Source organism: Dendrobates tinctorius, unplaced genomic scaffold (assembly GCF_039654945.1).
Source record: "Dendrobates tinctorius isolate UK_male_01 unplaced genomic scaffold, ASM3965494v1 ptg000263l, whole genome shotgun sequence".
Lineage (NCBI taxonomy): Eukaryota > Metazoa > Chordata > Amphibia > Anura > Dendrobatidae > Dendrobates > Dendrobates tinctorius.
The window spans coordinates 7,849,940-7,869,108 of NW_027361930.1; the positions used below are offsets into that span (position 1 = coordinate 7,849,940).

The following is a 19,169-nucleotide window of genomic DNA, read 5'->3' on the forward strand; positions in this document are numbered from 1 at the left end:
TTACACTTCACAGGCTTAAACACATAGTCCAGAACATTTACAGGTTATGGCTTTTCCTTGCAGTCCCTAAACACGCTGGACCTCTCTGTCCAGTGACCGTGGGCGACCACACGCCAAACAGTTCATTAACATTCATAGAACCTCACAAGCACCAACCGTTATTTCCCCCTGTCCGGGGTTACCTCTTAGGAGCTCCTGCTCCAGATGCCGACTCTTTGGTAGTCCTCTGTCTCTCAGGGGAGCTGCCGAACTGGGATCACCATCCCGGACAACGCCTTGCTCACCAGGCCACCTGACAGTCCAGATCCACAGACGGACGGTAGCTCCCCCAATGCCATGCCGTCACTGACTGCAAACACACGTGGCCCGTCTGTGTGCTATTCAGGAAGTCCATCCCCACTTTGAAACCGTCCAACACACAAGCCTATTCAGGGATCCAACCCTCCTCCCAGGATCTCCCAACACACCGGCCACTAGGTCCAGGGCCTTAGCGGGTGCTATTCAGAACGTCCATCCCCTCCTGAGACCTTCCAACACTCATGCCTCACCAGGTCCAAGGTCACAGCACGTGCTCCAGGGATCCGATCCTTCTCCCAACACTGACCCTCCAGGACCTTGCACCCTGAACCACTCAGGTACACACACTCTCTCTCCATGTGACCAGACCTCAGACACATTATATGGTAAATAACCACACCCACAGGTGAGGTATGGATCACATGGTCATGACCTCACTACAGGTCCTGTTACACACACCCAGCCATACACATACAGGCTTTACTTTGGGCATTCAGACACATGCCCCTGGGTGGGTTTGTAGGTGACTGGTCCCACCCATCTCACCAAGTCACCTGGAAGCTTCCCTGATACACGTATACAATCCTGCCGCTCACCATTTCCCCATCACAATAAAGGAATCGCCTGCATGCATGTCCTGGGAAGCCCATAGCTGTCACAGGGGTCACTGCATCACACTAGCTTAAAAATCATCATTCTCAGTAGCACATTGTCCTGTATATACAGAACATGTGCTGCTGAGAACAATGACCATGACATCGTTCAGTGCGACGTTGACCTGTGTAAACAGACTATTAAGTGAACGCTGATGAGCAAACAATTAGGTGATCAGTGGTTGTTTAATGCCGCTGGTTGTATAATGTAAGCCCACTTTACTTAGGGTGCTTTTACATTGTGTTTTGCCACCCGTTAGTTGGTCCTGACGTGGCTTATATCCGAACCGAACTCTCCACCGCAAAACATGATTCTGGCGTGTGCGCCGTCGGGACCATAGAGTAACATACAAAGTGAACATGCCGCTCTGCGGTGCACCATTTTCTGTTGTATACTCCAACTGGAGGTGCAAACTGTGACGCAGTCTACTGCAACTGGGTGTCCCCCTCTAGTAAACGTACAGTATAGGTCCGAAAATGATTCACAGCAGAGTCCACATGCGCACTGTCAACACCAATTTAGTCTATGGTCCCGTCTGCGCATATGCCTGAATCCAATTTTGTGGGCAGTTTTCGGACATAAGCCCCAACAGGACCAACGAAGGAGTGCCAAAACGCAAGGTTAAAGCACTCTCATGTGCTATTCACATTATGATCTTGTATTGGCCAAGCATTTATATGTCTTAAAAAAACAAAAATGAAGTATTGTCTGACACATAGACTGTAATAATCAGATGTAGTCACCTATGCTTATGTTTGACTTACTTTATGCCAGATATACATTACTTTTTAAAATTAAGTAAAGCACAGCATATACCACACTTCAAAATAATACATTCCTTGCATGGAACGTTATTTATTATTGCATCTTGAATATAGATGGTGGAACGTAAGTATAAGGCTGGGGTTAGACTTGCAAGAAACTCGGACGAGTCTCGCACGTCAATACCCGGCACTGCCGCCGGCACCCGGATCGGAGCTTTCAGCTGCATATATTTCTATGCAACTGAGCGCTCCGAACCGAGTGCCAGCGGGGGTGTCGGATATTGACGTGTGAGACTCGTCCAAGTTTCTCGCAAGTCTCACCCTAGCCTTACTATAACTGTACTGCATGAAATTATTACAATCTATTGATCTACATAGCACTAACTTTGAATATGTTTATTGTGCTGTCGGGGTGTTTCACATATATTTACTTATTCACTTGGCTGATGTCGATATTGTAATGTAGCAATCCCTTTATTTTAGATTTGTACAATGTCTTTATATGTTTCAGGTTTTCAAAAAACAATGCTATGCATTAATATGAATCATGCACATTTTAAGCCCTTAAAGTGGTTTTCTGGGACCTCTGTAGGATTTCACACTGACTCTAATATGTGGACTCCTAACATTGTGTAACGTAATGTTAGAATCTGGCTGTTTTCACACTCATGGCACTCATCTCGTACGTGCTTCATATGCAATATGTATAGACTATCACAAGCTGATCGTAAACAGGCGCAGAGAGTTTCAATACAGACACATCCTAGCAGCATCCTAACACTGGATCCTTCCGTCCTTCCGTCTTGGACATGTTTTGATTTTTTAGTATCCTAGCATTACATCAGAATCTATTTTTTGGGGGAGAGCACAAAAAAGTCTACAAACCATTAAAAGGTGGTGTGCAAAAGGGTCTTCCTGTGTAACTTTAGTAGTTTTCAATTTTCGTCAACACAACATGTTGTTTGATAAATTAAGTAAAACTATGAGGATGATATGCTGATTCCAAGCCATAAACTTTTCTTCTGACATCCGGTTCTGCTCCTGGATCTATGCACAGCTCTTAGTTCTGTTACTGAACATACAGTATATGTTAAGTTTGGTTGTGTTCCTGTATCTATATAGTAAACTCGGTTCTGTTCACATATCTATTTAGTAATCTTGGGGTTCTGCTTTTTAGTATATGCAATAATCTTGGTTCTGTTCACATATCTATGTAATAGGCTTGGGTCTATTCCCGTGTCTATGCAGTAAGCTAGGTTCTGTTCCAGTATCTATGTAGTAAGCTGGGTTCTGTTCTCATATCTACATTGTAGGCTTGGTTCTGGTCTCCTATCTATGTAGTAAGCTGGGTTCTGTTCTTGTGTCTATGCAACAAGCTTGGTTCCATTCCCATATCTATGTTGTAAGATTGCTTCCGTTCCACATCTATGTAGTAAGCTTAATTCTGTTTTTGGTTCTGGTATAGAATCTTAGTACATTTAGTTCTGTTTCTGCCCATAACTATGTAGTAAGCTTGGTTCTGCTCCTGTATTTACAGAGCATTTAAAAAGTGTACACACTCCTGATAAAATGCCAGGTTTTTGTCTTGTAAAAAAATCATATCAACAATAGGGATGAGCGAACCAAAGGGTAAAGTTTGGAGTCCGTACACGGACTTTTTAATCTATGTCCGGTTTCCTCTTCGGGTTTGCAAGTCAAATAAAGTAGCCTAAGTCAGTGTCAGCAAACCCAAGTCGGGTCTCCATCTGGTAGATTGCATTTAGTGGAACAGGTTTCAGAGCTCCATTATACTATTTCTATTCTGGGGAAATTTATGCCACTTTACTAGTGTGTGACAATTTTTGAAAATGTGGAAACTCAAAGTAGGGTCTTCATCTGGCGGGTTCCCTGTAGTGGAAGATGTAACAGAGCCCCATTATACTTTTTCTACTCGGGAAATTAATGCCACTTTAGTGGTGTGTGGCAATAATTTTTGGAAATGTGGAGACTCCAAGTTGGGTCTCCTTCATGTGTGTTGCCTGTAGCAGTAGGCCTCCCAGACCGGCAGGCCTGCATTTACTTTTAGTCAGTCATCAACCTGTGTTACTATACTTAAATGTTTCTAACACTAGTAGTCTACAAAGCTGATATTTGTGCCACCTGAGTGTGGCTGAGCATAAAACCAGTTTCAGTTGTTGCATGAGGCATCATGGCTCTCAACAAAGCAGGCTTACAACAGTCCCTTGCCCACCTCTTCTTAATTTAAACTTAAATTCAAAGCTCTAAATGCTGGCCCAGACCATGCATGGCCCATGTCTGACTGCTGCTATGCCATTCTAAAACTTTTACTGTGGGTGAATTCATCATCAGTCAACTACCTGTGTCACTGTCCTTAAATTTGTCTAACATTAGTGGTCTGCCAATCTGATATTTGTGCCACCTGAGTGTGGCTGAGCAAAAAAACAGTTTGTGCTGTTGCATGAGGTATCGGGGCTCCCAGCAAAGCAGGCTTACTCTGGTCCCTCACCCACCTAATGTTAATTTAAACTTAAATTGAAAGCTCTAAATGCTGGCCCAGACCCTGATACCTCATGCATGGCCCATGGGTGACTGCTGCTGTGCCATTATACATTTTCTACTGTGGTTGAATTGATCATCGGTCAAATACCTGTGTTACTATCTTTATATTTTTCAACCAAGAGTAGTCTACAAAAGTGATGTTTGTGGCATCTGAGCGTAGCTGAACAGAATAGCAGTTTCAGCTGTTGCATGAGGTATCAGGGCTCCCAGCACAGCAGGCCTACACCAGTCCCTCACCCACCTTATCTTAATATAAACTTAAATTCAAAGCTGTAAATGCTGGCCCAGATCTTAGCTCATGCATGGTCCATGCCTGACTGCTGCTGTACCATTATAAAATTTCTACTGTGGATCAATTGATGCCACTTTTCCTGGTGTCTGCCACTAATTTTTTGAAAAGTTTGGACTCCAAGTTGGGTCTCCTTCATGTATGGTGCTGGAATTAGGCAGGGCTTTCAGAGCACCAGGCCTACACCTGTCACTCTTCTACTTGTTACTGATCAATATTTAAGCTAGAAATGCTCTTCCAAGCCCTGTCCCATGCTTCCATGCTGTGGAATTACACTATTTGTACTCTGGGTCAAATGATGCCACTTTTCCTGGTGTCTGCCCCTAATTTGAACTATTTAGGCAGCTTTTTGGCTTCTCTGGAGGTGTTGCTATACACTTGGTTTTGCTTCCCATTGAATTCAATAGGGTTCGGTGAACATCGGGACGTTTGTCGAACCGAACCTCGAAAGATTCGCTCATCTCTAATAATGATCAAGAATAAGTATCCTCTGCCCCTCATCTCAAAGTTGTTTGATCGTCTCAGAGGTTCCAGAGTCTGTACTAAACTTGATCTGCAAGAGGCATATAACCTGATCCGAATACCAGGGGGACAAATGGAAGACTGCCTTTAACACTCAAATGGTCATTATGAGTATCGCGTAATGCTGTTTGAACTCTGCAGTGCCCCAGTAGTCTTCCAAGAACTAGTGAACAATATCATTCGGGACCTACTCTACTCTTGTGTGGTGGTTTACCTGGATGACATATTGGTGTTCTCCCCTGATCTGCCCACAAACAGGTCCTGCAGAGGTTAAGGAAGAACCATGAAAGCAATTTAGTGGTTTCTGGGATTCGTGTACCTCCCCAATTTCTGCCCTGATTCGCTAGGGTGCTACCCTCAGGGTATGGATTCTGGAGGCTGAAAGTGCTTTTGTCTGCCTAAAATAGGCCTTTTCTTTTGCTCCAGTGCTGCACAGACCGGACAGTAATAAGCAATTCTTTTTGGAGGTGGATGCTTCTTCCTCTGTGGCCTACTTGACGTATGGTAACCTGAGGTTTCTTTTCCAAAACCTTTTTGGCTCCAGAACGCAACTACTTGATAGGCGATCGACAACTGTTGGCGATTAAATTGGCTTTGGGGGAGTGGCGCTTTCTACTTGAAGGAGCGGTTCATCCATTAATTATCTATACTGACCACAAGGACATAGCCTATCTGTAGTTCGCACAGAGGCTAAATCTGCTTCAAGCCAGGTGGTCTTTGTTCTTCACTCCTTTTGATTTTGTTCTCCATTTCTGGCCCTCGAACAAGAACGTCAAGGCGGATGCGCTTTCTAGGTCCTTTCTGTCTTCTGACCAGGAGGAGGAGCCTCACCACATCATTGAGTCCTCCAAGATGCTTAGTGTCACTTGGATTACTTGTCTCAGGTTCCATCCGGAAATACCTTCATCACTCAACCCAGACAGAAGGCGGGTTCTTCAGTGGAGGGTCACTCATCTAAATTGGCTAGTCATGGATAGAAGAAACAACTCTTCTCATTTCACAGCATTATTGGTGGCCATTCCAGCACAAAGATATTGCAGATTTCATTTTGACCTGTCTTTCCTGTGCCCAGAATAAAACTCCGAAACAGCTTCCATCTGGTCGTTTACTTCCTCTGCCAGTACCGTCAGATCCCTGGCAGCACATTGAAATGAATTTCATTACAGATTTTCCCGTCTCGACCGGAAATACCGTAATTTGGATAGTTGTGGACCGCTTCTCAAAGATGGGCCACTTCACTCCGTTGCTGATCTCCCTTCTGCCCGGTGCCTGCTGAGAATTTCTTCCAGCATTTCTTCCCTCTTCATGGGTTACCTCTCCATATAATCTCTGATATAGCTATCTAGTTCACATCTCGTTCTGGAGGGCTACCTGTAAGTTACTAAATGTAACCTGAACTTCTCTTCAGCCTACCATCCGCAATCCAATAGCCAGGTAGAACGGGTCAACCAGATTCTAACCAACTTTTTGTGGCATTTCATTAATGCTCACCATAGTGATTGAGCTGGACTCCTGCCTTGGGCTGAATTCTCCTATAACAACCATGTCAGTGAGTCCTCAGCTAAATCTCCGTTTTTTATTGTGTATGGTTAACACCCTAATATTCCGTTCCCTGTAACCATCACCAGCATACTTGAGGCTGAGACTCTCACCAAGGGCTTCTGTAGAATTTGGGAGGACACCAAGGGGGTCAAATGGATTAGCAGCATCTCCGGAAAGGTGAGTAATATTGTTTTTTTTTATTTTTAACTCTTTTGCAGATAACAAGGGCATCGTTGGAATGGACAAGGTCATAAGTATGGTTTAATTAAGATATAATTAAAGGACTCTGTGTCATTCTTTCAATTAAAGGACTTTATTCTGGGTGTCTGTGTTTTCATACAATGTGACTATGGGGGTTAGTAATGGGGGCGTCTTATTGATGCCTCTCCATTACTAACCTCAGGGCTTGATGTCACCTGACAATACAAAGGTGATATCAACCCCCCCAACTATCCCACTTGCCACCGCTACAGGGCAAGTGAGAAGAGCGAGGCTAAGTTCTAGAATTTTGGCATTTTAGAGATGCACCTTTTCTGGGGCGGCTGAGAGCTTATGTTTTAAGCCTGGGGGGGGTCCAGTATCCATGGCCCCTTCCTTGGCTACTAATATCAGCCCGCAGCTGTCTGCATAGCCTTTGCTGGTTATTATTTATCGGGGGACCCTACATCGTTTTTTTTTTCTGGGTTCCCCATTTTAATAGCCAGTAAAGGCTAAGTATACAGTTCTGAGCTGATATTAACCGGTTCCCGACCTGTGACACAGCGTATGCGTCATGAAAGTCGGTGCCAATCCGGACATGGCTGGAGACACCGATTCGACCCCCCCACCGGCGATCGCCCCCCCGCAACTGAATGACAGCGGCGATCTGCCGCCGCTCTCATCATCTGCCCCCCCTCCCATTCCCTCCGCTCCCCGCCAGCTTCCGATAACCCCCTCACCCACTCTCACCGCCCCTGGCACCTTCTAAGTCCCCCCGTCGCTCCCGGTGTCCGGCGGGTCCGGTTCATGGGCGCCGCCTTCTTGGAAAATGCTGGCTGCAGATTCCATTATTTCATTTTGATCACTCTCACAGTGATCAAAATGAAATAAAAAGTAAATTAACCCCCCGATTATCACCCCCATAGGTAGGCATAACTAATAAAATAAAGAAAATATTTTTATTTTTCCATTAGGGTTAGGGTTGGAAAGAGGGTTAGGGTTGGAAAGAGGGTTAGGGTTAGGGTTGGAAAGAGGGTTAGGGTTGGAAAGAGGGTTAGGGTTGGAATTAGTGTTAGGGTTGGAATTAGGGTTGGAATTAGGGTTAGGGTTGGAATTAGGGTTAGAATTAGGGTTAGGCTTGTAGTTAGTGTTATGGTTAGTGTTGGGGTTAGGGGTTTGTTGGGGTTAGGGTTATGGATAGGGTTGGGATTGGGGTTAGGGATGTGTTGGGTTTAGGACTGTGGTTAGGGATGTGTTGGGGTTAGGGTTGAAGTTAGAATTGTGGGGTTTCCACTGTTTAGGCACATCAGGGGGTCTCCAAACGCGATATGGTGCAACCATTGAATCCAGCCAATTTTGCGTTCAAAAAGTCAAACGGTGATCCTTCCCTTCCAAGCCCCGACGTGTGCCCAAACAGTGGTTTACCCCCACATATGGGGTATCAGCGTACTCAGGAAAAATTGCACAACAACTTTTGGGGACTAATTTCTCCTGTTACCCTTGGGAAAATAAAAAAATTGGGGGCTAAAAAATTATTTTTGTGGAAAAAATATTTTTTTTTCATTTTCACGTCTCTGCATTATAAACTTCTGTGAAGCACTTGGGGGTTGAAAGTGCTCACCATACATCTACATAAGTTCCTTGGAAGGTCTAGTTTCCAAAATGGGGTCACTTGGGGGGGGTTTCCACTGTTTAGGCACATCAGGGGCTCTGCAAACGTAATGACGACCGCAGACTATTCCATCAAAGTCTGCATTTCAAAACGTCACTACTTCCATTCCGAGCCCTGACGTGTGCCCAAACAATGGTCCCTCCCCACATATTGGGTATCAGCGTACTCAGGACAAACTGGACAACAACTTTTGGGGTCCAATTTCTCCTGTTACCCTTGTGAAAATAAAAAATTGCGGGCTAAAAAATCATTTTTTGAGGAAAAAAATGATTTTTTATTTTCACGGTTCTGCGTTATAAACTTCTGTGAAGCACTTGGGGGTTCAAAGTGCTGCTCACCACACATCTAGATAAGTTCCTTGGGTGGTCTAGTTTCCAAAATGGGGTCACTTGTGGGGGGTTTCCACTGTTTAGGCACATCAGAGGCTCTGCAAACGTAACATGATGCCCGCAGACCATTCGATCAAGTCGGTATTTCAAAACGTCACTACTTCCCTTCCGAGCCCCGATGTGTGCCCAAACAGTGGTCCCTCCCCACATATGGGGTATCAGCGTACTCAGGACAAACTGGACAACAACTTTTGGGGTCCAATTTCTCCTGTTACCCTTGTGAAAATAAAAAATTGCGAGCTAAAAATTCATTTTTTGAGGAAAAAAAAAGATTTTTTATTTTCATGACTCTGCGTTACAATCTTCTGTGAAGCACTTCGGGGTTCAAGGTGCTCACCACACATCTAGGCAAGTTCCTTATGGGGTCTAGTTTCCAAAATGGGGTCACTTGTGGGGGGTTTCCACAGTTTAGGTACATCAAGGGCTCTGCGAATGTAACATGATGCCCGCAGACCATTCCATCAAAGTCTGCATACCAAAACGTCACTACTTCCCTTCCGAGCCCTGACGTGTGCCTATACAGTGGTCATCCCCCACATATGGGGTATCAGCGTACTCAGGACAAACTGGACAACAACTTTTGGGGTCCAATTTCTCCTGTTACCCTTGTGAAAAAAAAATTGCGTGCTAAAAATCATTTTTTTTTTAGGGAAAAATGATTTTTTATTTTCACGGCTCTGCGTTATAAACTTCTATGAAGCACTTGGGGGTTCAAGGTGCTCACCACACATCTAGATAAGTTCCTTGGGGGGTCTAGTTTCCAAAATGGGGTCACTTGTGGGGGGTTTCTACTGTTTAGGCACACAGGGGCTCAGCAAATGTAACATGATGCCCGCAGACCATTCCATCAAAGTCAGGATTTCAAAATGTCACTACTTCCCTGCTGATCCCCAACGTGTGCCCAAACAGTGGTTCCCCCCCACATATGGGGTACCAGCGTACTCGGGACAAACTGGACAACAACTTTTGGGGTCCAATTTATCCTAGTACCCTTGTGAAAATAAAAAATTGCCAACTAAAAAAATTTTATTTAGGAAAAAATAGATTTTTTATTTTCACTGCTCTGCATTATAAACTTCTGTGAATCACCTGGGGGTTCAAAGTGCTCACTATGCATCTAGATAAGTTCCTTAGGGGGTCTAGTTTCCAAAATGGGGTCATTTGTGGGGGAGCTCCAAAGTTTAGGCACACAGGGGCTCTCCAAACACGACATGGTGTCCGCTAACGATTGGAGCTAATTTTCATTTCAAAAAGTCAAATGGCGCTCATTCCCTTCTGCGCCCTGCCGTGCACCCAAACAGTGCCCCCCCCCACATATGGGTTACCAGCGTACTCAGGACAATCTGGACAACAACTTTTGTGGTCCAATTTCTCCTGTTACCCTTGTGAAAATAAAAAATAGCGTGCTAAAAAATCATTTTTGAGGAAAAAAAAATTATTTTTTATTTTCACTGCTCTATGTTATAAACTTTTGTGAAGCACTTGGGGGTTCAAAGTGCTCACTACACATCTAGATAAGTTCCTTAAGGGGTCTAGTTTCCAAAATGGTATCACTTGTGGGGGAGCTCCAATGTTTAGGCACACAGGGGCTCTCCAAACGCAACATGGTGTCCGATAACGATTGGAGCTAATTTTCCATTCAAAAAGTCAAATGGCGCTCCTTCCCTTCTGGGCCCTGCCGTGCACCCAAACAGTGGTTTATGACCACATATGAGGTATCGGTGTACTCAGGGGAAATTGCCCAACAAATTTTAGGATCCATTTTATCCTGTTGCCCATGTGAAAATGAAGAAACTGAGGCTAAAAGATAATTTTTGTGAAAATAAAAGTACTTTTTTTTTTTTTACGGATCAATTTGAGAAGCACCTGGGGGTTCAAAGTGATCACTATGCATCTAGATAAGTTTCTTGGGGGGTCTAGTTTCCAAAATGGGGTCACTTGTGGGGGAGCTCCAGTGTTTAGGCACACAGCGACTCTCCAAACAGCGGCATGGCAAGCGCTAAATATTCCAGCATATTTTCCATTCAAAAAGTCAAATGGCGCTCCTTCCCTTCTGAGCCCTGCCATGCGCCCAAACAGTGGTTTATGACCACATATGAGGTATCGGTGTACTCAGGGGAAATTGCCCAACAAATTTTAGGATCCATTTTATCCTGTTGCCCATGTGAAAATGAAAAAATTGATGCTGAAAGAAAATTTGTGTTGGAAAAATTAAATTGTCCATTTTTTCCTTCCACATTGCTTTAGCTGCTGTGAAACACCTGAAGGGTTAATAATCTTCTTGAATGTGGTTTTGAGTAGCTTGAGGGGTTCAGTTTTTAGAATGGTGTCACTTTTGGGTATTTTCTGCCATATAGACCCCTCAAAGTGACTTCAAATGTGAGGTGGTCCCTAAAAAAAATGGTTTTGTAAATTTTGTTGTAAAAATGAGAAATCACTGGTCAACTTTTAACCCTTATAACTTCCTAACAAAAAAATATTTTGCTTCCTAAATTGTGCTGATGTAAAGTAGACATATGGGAAATGTTATTTAGTAACTATTATGTGTCACATAACTCTCTAGTTTAACAGAATAAAAATTCGAAAATTGCGAAATTTTCAGAATTTTCACCAAATTTCTGATTTTTTTCACAAATAAACGCAAAAATTATCGACCTAAATTTACCACTAACATGAAGCCCAATATGTCACGAAAAAACAGTCTCAGAATCGCTAGGATGCGTTGATGCGTTCCAGAGTTATTACCTCATAAAGGGACACTGGTCAGAATTGCAAAAAATGGCCAGGTCATTAAGGTCAAAATAGGCTGGTCCATGAAGGGGTTAATAGACTGGGAAGCTCCAAGGATATTACCCCCTATAAACTTCGGCTCCCAGCCGTCGGCGTTCGCTCTGCTGGTTAAGAAAATTATGCTGGAACCCACGCCATTTTTTTCAGAAAATAATTTTTTATTAATTAAATATATGTACAGTAAGCTGGCCACACCCTGCACTAATTGTATATGTCACTGACATCTATTTATCTATGTATTCTATGTGTATTTACTGTATGTAATCCATCTCTTCTATCCTGTTGGCTCCTGCTGTGATTTTAGAGAACCCGGCAGATGAATTGCTGGCTCTTATGCTATCTACTGTATGTAATATATATGCATATATACTGTATGTGTGTGTGTGTGTATAGTAGGGATTCAACTCGCTTAGGAGCCGCGTGAGTCAATCAGGAGGCACGTTCCTTTAAAAGTTCATAGGGTTTATTGCTTCATAACCCATAAAGCAGCACATAACATAAGGAATAGCCTTTAGGTCAGGCGAAAACAAGCATAAATCTCCATTATTTCAGGCTCAGTCCTGGAGCCTCAGCAAAACACAGGAGGCTTATCCCGCCTCACATACAGCCAATATACATAAGCCTCCCCTGGTCAGCAGCCTCAGCACGTGGTCTTCAGGAAGGTAGCACACCTTCTTCCACCCAGGCCTGCCGGGACCTTCCACATGGCCCAATCAGATCCATGCGCTCTCTCTCATGTGACCTACTCTGGTTACCTTATATGGTCCGTAGCCACGCCCAGCGGGTCACATGGCTATGACCTCATCACAGGTCCTTCAAGCATTCATACACATATACTTTATTATGACACTCTTAAACACACCCCTGGGTGGGTTTGTAGATGATTGATCCCGTCCGTCTCATCAATCATCTGAAGGCTTCTCCCTGACACATTGGAACGACAGATCAGCTCTGCTGATCAGCACATAAGCAAGCCTTCATCTCAAGGCCACCCACCTTGAGATACGTAACGATCCTTCAGCATCCTATACCCATTACCACAATGGATATGACTGTAGGCCCGTCCTGGGACACCCACACAGCGCCCCCTAGCGGACATAGTGGTCACTACACCACAATATATATATATATATATATATATATACACACACTGTATATGTTTGCGTGTCACTGACATCTTTATATCTATGTATTCTATGTGTATATGTATATTCTATTCTAAGCTGTCACGCTGTGATATTACGTGGCAAATGAGTTGCCGGCTTTTCAAATGCAATCGGTGTGTAAAAATCAGACAGCGCTTGCATGGTCCGAGTGCTGGGCGATTTTTTTTTTTTTTCTCTCGCACCCATTGACTTCTATTGCAGGATGCAATACGATTTCCGATTACAATCGCAGCATGCTGTGACTTTTTTCCAGTCCTGTCATGATCCAATCGGAGCTGGAAAAAAAAAAAAGATGAACACAGAATGATAGAATAACTTTGGTCCAAATGCAAACTGATTTTTTTATCGGATTGCATTCGTCCGACTTCATCGCAAGTGGGAATGAGCCCTTAAAGATAGAGTATGCAGAGGGGAAAACTGGTGAAAAAGCATACACATGATAGCTTATTCTAAAAAGTTACTTGAAAGTGTGTTTACTCTTTAAATGTATTCGTATATGGTTTCACAGACTTAATTTGCTGATGATTGGTCAAGGGCAGGTCATGAAATCCACAAGCCGGGTGCCCACGATCCGGAACTAGCAGCGCTTTGGACGCAGCGTATGTTCGCTGCGTCCAAAGCGCTGGCTTCTTTCGAACGCAGGTAAATCTGCATGTGTTCACTGAACCATGGGGATTTACCGCGTTCAATACATTCTTTTGATGTAATTTCTTCTGGAAAGAAGCGCCGCATATCAGTCTCCGCAGGTGATCCGCGGGCGTCTGTGGACAGATAATATATCCACTATGCTATCACAGCTGGCCGCTGCGGATTTGACGTTGCATAAATATGCAGCGCCAAACCCGCAGCACCTTTGGATCGTGGGCACATACCAACATAGATCCCTCAAATCGCCACTCCGATGCACTCAAATCAGCAAGCAATTGCGTTCAGTTCTTGAATGTAAGTACACAGAGCAACTCATGTGCTAAATGGAAAGTCTATGGGCTTCTACACCGAATAGAGTACAGGGTATATGTAAAATTGTAAGGGAATGCTAAGATGAAATAAACATTATATACAGTGATATGCTCTATCTTTAGATATTGACATTTGTGTTATGGTTTTTCTTCCCTTTTCTTCATTATTTCCAGGAAACTAAGGATGATTCCGATATACTGCTTGGTGTTGATGCAAAGGGAGTCCATATTTACAGTAGAAATAACAAAATATCACCATTAAAGTCTTTCAAATGGGGTGACATCAGAAATATTTCTTATAATTCCAAAAAAGTAAGTGAACATACGTCACAATACATATATATTATTGTATTGTACTTCTGGTATCTTTGCAACTGTTAAATGAATTTTAGGCAATGTGATCTATATGGCCATTGGAAAAAGCACCAACATTAACATCAAGCCAGAATGATCTAATGATCAAAGCTAAGTTGTCATTTTGTTTTTTCTGGTTGGATAAAGTCTTGCCATGTAAACAGGCTGCCGGTCACCCAATGAACAAGCAAAATTCGCACTGCTGAGAATAAAGTCGTACAATGAGCAATTTAGTATAGTATGCTCAGTGCGCAAAATTTATTGTGGTCTGCAAGTGTAAACACGCATTCAAACGACCACCAATCAGTAAAATTTTACCTTGCAGTTCCACATGATGTAACTAACACGTTGGCGGTCACGCAGTACGGTCTTCCCACTTTCACAAATGACGTTCCACGCCCCCTGGGTATATGTAATCTCAGCTTGGCACAGTTTTCACAGACACCCCATGTCCACATGGACACAGGGAGGTACGGCGAGAAAGAGAGGGTGGCCCACACGATCTTCGGCATGGCACAACACTCGCTCACAACCCTGACAGGCTGAGACCACTTTCACTAACACCAGTGAAACAGAGCCTTGTCAGCCTGGTAGGACTGCCAACATTTCTTTGTTACATATAATCCTGGTCCCTTACTGGGAATATATAGGGTCAGAAACCAGCCACAGTAGCATGTAAAGTTAAACTGAGAACAAAGCTGTGTGGATTCGTGGAGCGAGATTCAATAGCAGCCCAAGGTTAAATGAGATATTTAATCACCTTAAGGGCACAGTAGACAAAACACTATATGCACAATGGATATACATATATATGCAAGTACAGGTGGTAGTACAATAAGTATGAGTAGATGATACAAAAATCAGTTACCAGTTGGATGCTAGGCCTTGGTGCTGCGCAGCCACAAGGGAGTTTCTTCCAACACGATATGATGGTGAGACCTCCCTTAAAAGAGAACACTGGGCTAGAGCCTCACATGCGCACTTAACCCCTTGGTCAGACTCTCCCTTTTCTCGCTTTCGGGCTGGTCCTAGTTTCCATCCCCTTGAATGTGGTAGCTGAAACTCCAAAACCTATGATGGATCATAACTTCTCAACAGAAGGTCATGAAGAGGCAGTTTTGGCACCATCAGATCAATTACGCTCTGCTTATTACGTTCTGCTTATCTCCCCATCCCGGCGTGCCAGAACGGGTTGAGACGCAGGTGGGTGTTTGTCCGTTTTTTGCGATTTTGGAAATGTAGCCTTTATACAGCTAGGACACACGATAACTCCAAAACTGCTTATGAAATTACAGCTCCCGTCTGTTTGAGGGGGCTTGTTTGAAGCAGTTAAGCAGCTTGGCCTCTCAGTTGGGGTTTGCCCTGCTATAAAGGCATTGGTCCCAGCTAGGCTTCTAGGGGTGTGAGTTTTCCTACTTGGAGCTTTTGAAGCTGGACCACCTACTGAGCCAGGTGTCCTCTCAGCTTCACATTTTGTCACTTATATTGAAATTCAGCCTGTGTCCAGTGTACATAGGTAAACATAAACTGTGGATGAAATACTGATGATTTTGGTATAATACTTTATCATTTCAGCTGAAGTTTACACCTGTTGATAAAAAAGCTGAAACTTTCAAATTCTATTCTAAAGAGCAGAATGTGAATAAACTGGTAAGTCAATATAAAATGAAAGGTAGAACCCATCAACTGAAAGCTTATTCACTGCTAAACCCCTTGTACAATCATGTTAAAGCAACATCTGTCATCAGCTTTGCCCACACTAACTGAATATATGTTATTATACATCTGATGAACTCAGTCTTTATCCATCTTTTCATCCAAGGGAGTGGGCTCACTCACACTTTTGTTTAAGAACACTGCCATGATTGAAAAATAGTATTTAATGAAGCACTGCCATCAAAATTTTTATCCTCATAATATATTACAATGATCCACCTCTTCAATTCCTGACCCCACACCTCAAAAATTGAGTAAACAAACAAAAGCACAGAAATTGTGATAAACTGCAAGTGCTGATTAGACAAAAATGGGCTGTCACCAGTCAGGATTTGGCACAGAAGCTGATATCCAACATGCCAAGGTGAATTGCAGAATCCTTGAAAAATATTAAATCTTTGCTTAAACTTGATCTATTTGTCAATAAAAGTTTAAAAAACCTAAAGCACCACACCAGCATTTTTTTATCTAATTGCAACAATGGAGTGCTGCAACTAATCTAAGTACCCTAGTCTTATACCCACCAGCCGCCTTCTTCTGTAATCTGTACAGCTCTGGACGGTCTTCTCCAGGTTGTGACCTGCCGGATCACTCCAATGTTTGCTGTTTATGAGAACCAGAACAATGCCCTCATAGACATACATTGAGAGCTTTTGACCATTATCCCTTACTTCTAGTCAGCCAAAAGTTGTGATTGCAACTGGAAGAATACGACCGGAGCGGCAACGGGAACAGCGGAAGAAAGCATCTGGTAAGTATAATACCAGGGGCCGGGAACTTAGATTAATAGTACCACTCCAGCACTGGAATAAAAAAAACCCTGAAGTGGTGCTTTGCGAAAAGTTTATCATTGTACTTCAGTAACCGTAGAAACATTTGACTAAAATATCTAAAAAAAAACTGAATCAGAAAACCAAAATTTGTGTCCGTCTGAAAACTTTTAGACACAATTGTAGTATGTCATTATTATTAAAAGTATCTAACCTATTATTGCGAATATGTAGATCTTGCATCTCTGCATTGAAAACCACAATTTATTCTTAACGAAAAGGAAGGTGGATTCAATAGAGATTCAGCAAATAAAAACGCAAGCCAAAGAAGAAAAAGCCAGGAAAAAGGTAATAAAAGTGGTCCAGTAATCATTCTATCTATCTATCTATCTATCTATCTATCTATCTATCTATCTATCTATCTATCTATCTATCTATCTATCTATCGTAGTGCAGCGCTTACTGAGTGTGTTGGGGGACACTCACTTTGCTGGTCGCTGAGGCATATGCTGGGACACTCAAGGTTAAAAACGTCCATTTAGTTTACTAGTAAATAGCATAAACCACTCCTCAGGAACCAAGTAGTATGCAGCCGCAAGTACAATGTCCGTTAAACATTCAGCTCTATAGGAAAACACAGTCTTACTGACCCCGGTCAGCATAACACAGATTCCTGTTCGTTACTTGTTGATGTTGGCCACACAGGTTCCCGGATGCCTCTTATCCTCAGAGGTATCCCATAAACTTAGCAAAAACACAGTTTCTCACTGACCCCAGTCAGTATCATTCACGGTTAACAGACCGTTCACTCCGGAGGTATCTCACAGACCTCCTTCCTCTGACTCCGACTAGCCGATACTCCTTACCAAGGCTGTGCGATGTCCAGCAAGCAGGTTTGGTCTGGAGCCACACATCATACAGGAAGACTTCTCCTTCACTGCACACAGACCACTTTGTAGTGTCCAGCCTGGACACATGGAAATCTGTCCACCATGACAGACTCCCAAACACTCTTTCCCCTTGTGCCAAACACAACTCCATTACCTAGTTGTAACCACACCAAGGAACCTATCACATGGCTAGTCAGGTGATCGTGACATCACCGCAGGTCCCCAAACATACAACCACACACAGGATTCATCGTGGGTGTTCAGACCCCCCCCCTTGGGTGGGTTTGTAGGTGACTTTACCCACCCAGCTGTCCAAGTCACCTGGAAGCCTCCCAATGTAAAGCAAATCCCTCAGCAGTAGATCTGCTGAACAAAACACGCCCAGGTTTCCATCATAGGGCCACCCACCTCTGTGATACATGCCAGCCATTCATCACGACACCGGTCAGTGTCTCACCATCACAGTTACGCCTCCAAATGTATCCTGAGGAACTCATACAGCGCCCCCTAGCTGTAACAGGGGCCACTGCCTCACACTATCTACAGTGGGTATAGAAAGTATTCACATTCCTTTACATTTTTAACTTTTTGTTTCATTGCAGCCATTTGGTAAATTCAAAAAAAGTTCATTTTTTTTCTCATTAATGTACTCTCTGCACCCCATCTTGACTGAAAAAAACAAAAAATGTAGAAATTTTTGCAAATTTATTAAAAAAGAAAAGCTGAGATATCACATGGTCATAAGTATTCAGACCCTTTGCTCAGTATTCAGTAGAAGCACCCTTTTGAGCTAGTACAGCCATGAGTCTTCTTGGGAATGATGCAACAAGTTTTTCACACCTGGATTTGGGGATCCTCTGCCATTCTTCCTTGCAGATCTTCTCCAGTTCCGTCAGGTTGGATGGTGAACATTGGTGGACAGCCATTTTCAGGTCTTTCCAAAGATGCTCATTTGGGTTTAGGTCAGGGCGCTGACTGGGCCAGTCAAGAATGGTCACAAAGTTGTTCTGAAGCCACTCCTCTCCTTTGTTATTTTATCTGTGTGCTTAGGGTCATTGTCTTGTTGGAAGGTGAACTTTCGGCCAAGTCTGAGGTCCAGAGAAGTCTGGAAGAGGTTTTCATCCAGGATATCTCTGTACTTGGCCGCATTCATGTTTCCTTCAATTGCAACCAGTCACCCTGTCCATGCAGCTAAAAACACCCCCATAGCATGTTGCTGCCACCACCATGTTTCACTGTTGGGATTGTATTGGGCAGGTGATGAGCAGTGCCTGGCTTTCTCCACACATACCGCTTAGGATTATCCTAAACTTATCCCAAACTTCTTCCATTTAAGTATTATGGAGGCCACTGTGCTCTTAGGAACCTTGAGTACTGCAGAAATTCTTCTGTAACCTTGGTCACATGTGTTCTTTGCCACAATTCTGTCTCTGAGCTCCTTGGCCAGGTCCTTTGACCTCATGATTTTCATTTGGTCTGACATGCACTGTGACCTGTGAGGTCTTAGGCTAGTTTCTCACTAGCGTTTATGAGCGCAGCGACGGCCTGCGCAGGCCGCCACTAAGCCCCGCCCCTGCCGCGCCCCCGCCGGTAGCTCCGCCCACCGGCGCATGACGCTGCATGCGCCCTGCGTCCCCT

The 19,169-nt window shown here is 43.6% G+C and overlaps 1 protein-coding gene across 2 annotated transcripts in view; it reads left to right on the forward strand.

Annotated features, from left to right (window-relative positions):
- LOC141069426 (merlin-like) overlaps positions 1 to 19,169 on the forward strand; it is a 120,575-nt gene that overhangs the window by 62,042 nt on the left and 39,364 nt on the right. For both annotated transcript variants that reach the window (XM_073558951.1, XM_073558952.1), the window contains 3 exons: positions 13,976 to 14,113; positions 15,731 to 15,805; positions 16,876 to 16,989. In XM_073558951.1, coding sequence (XP_073415052.1) covers positions 13,976 to 14,113; positions 15,731 to 15,805; positions 16,876 to 16,989 — 327 coding nt within the window. The remainder of the gene's footprint in view (positions 1 to 13,975; positions 14,114 to 15,730; positions 15,806 to 16,875; positions 16,990 to 19,169) is intronic.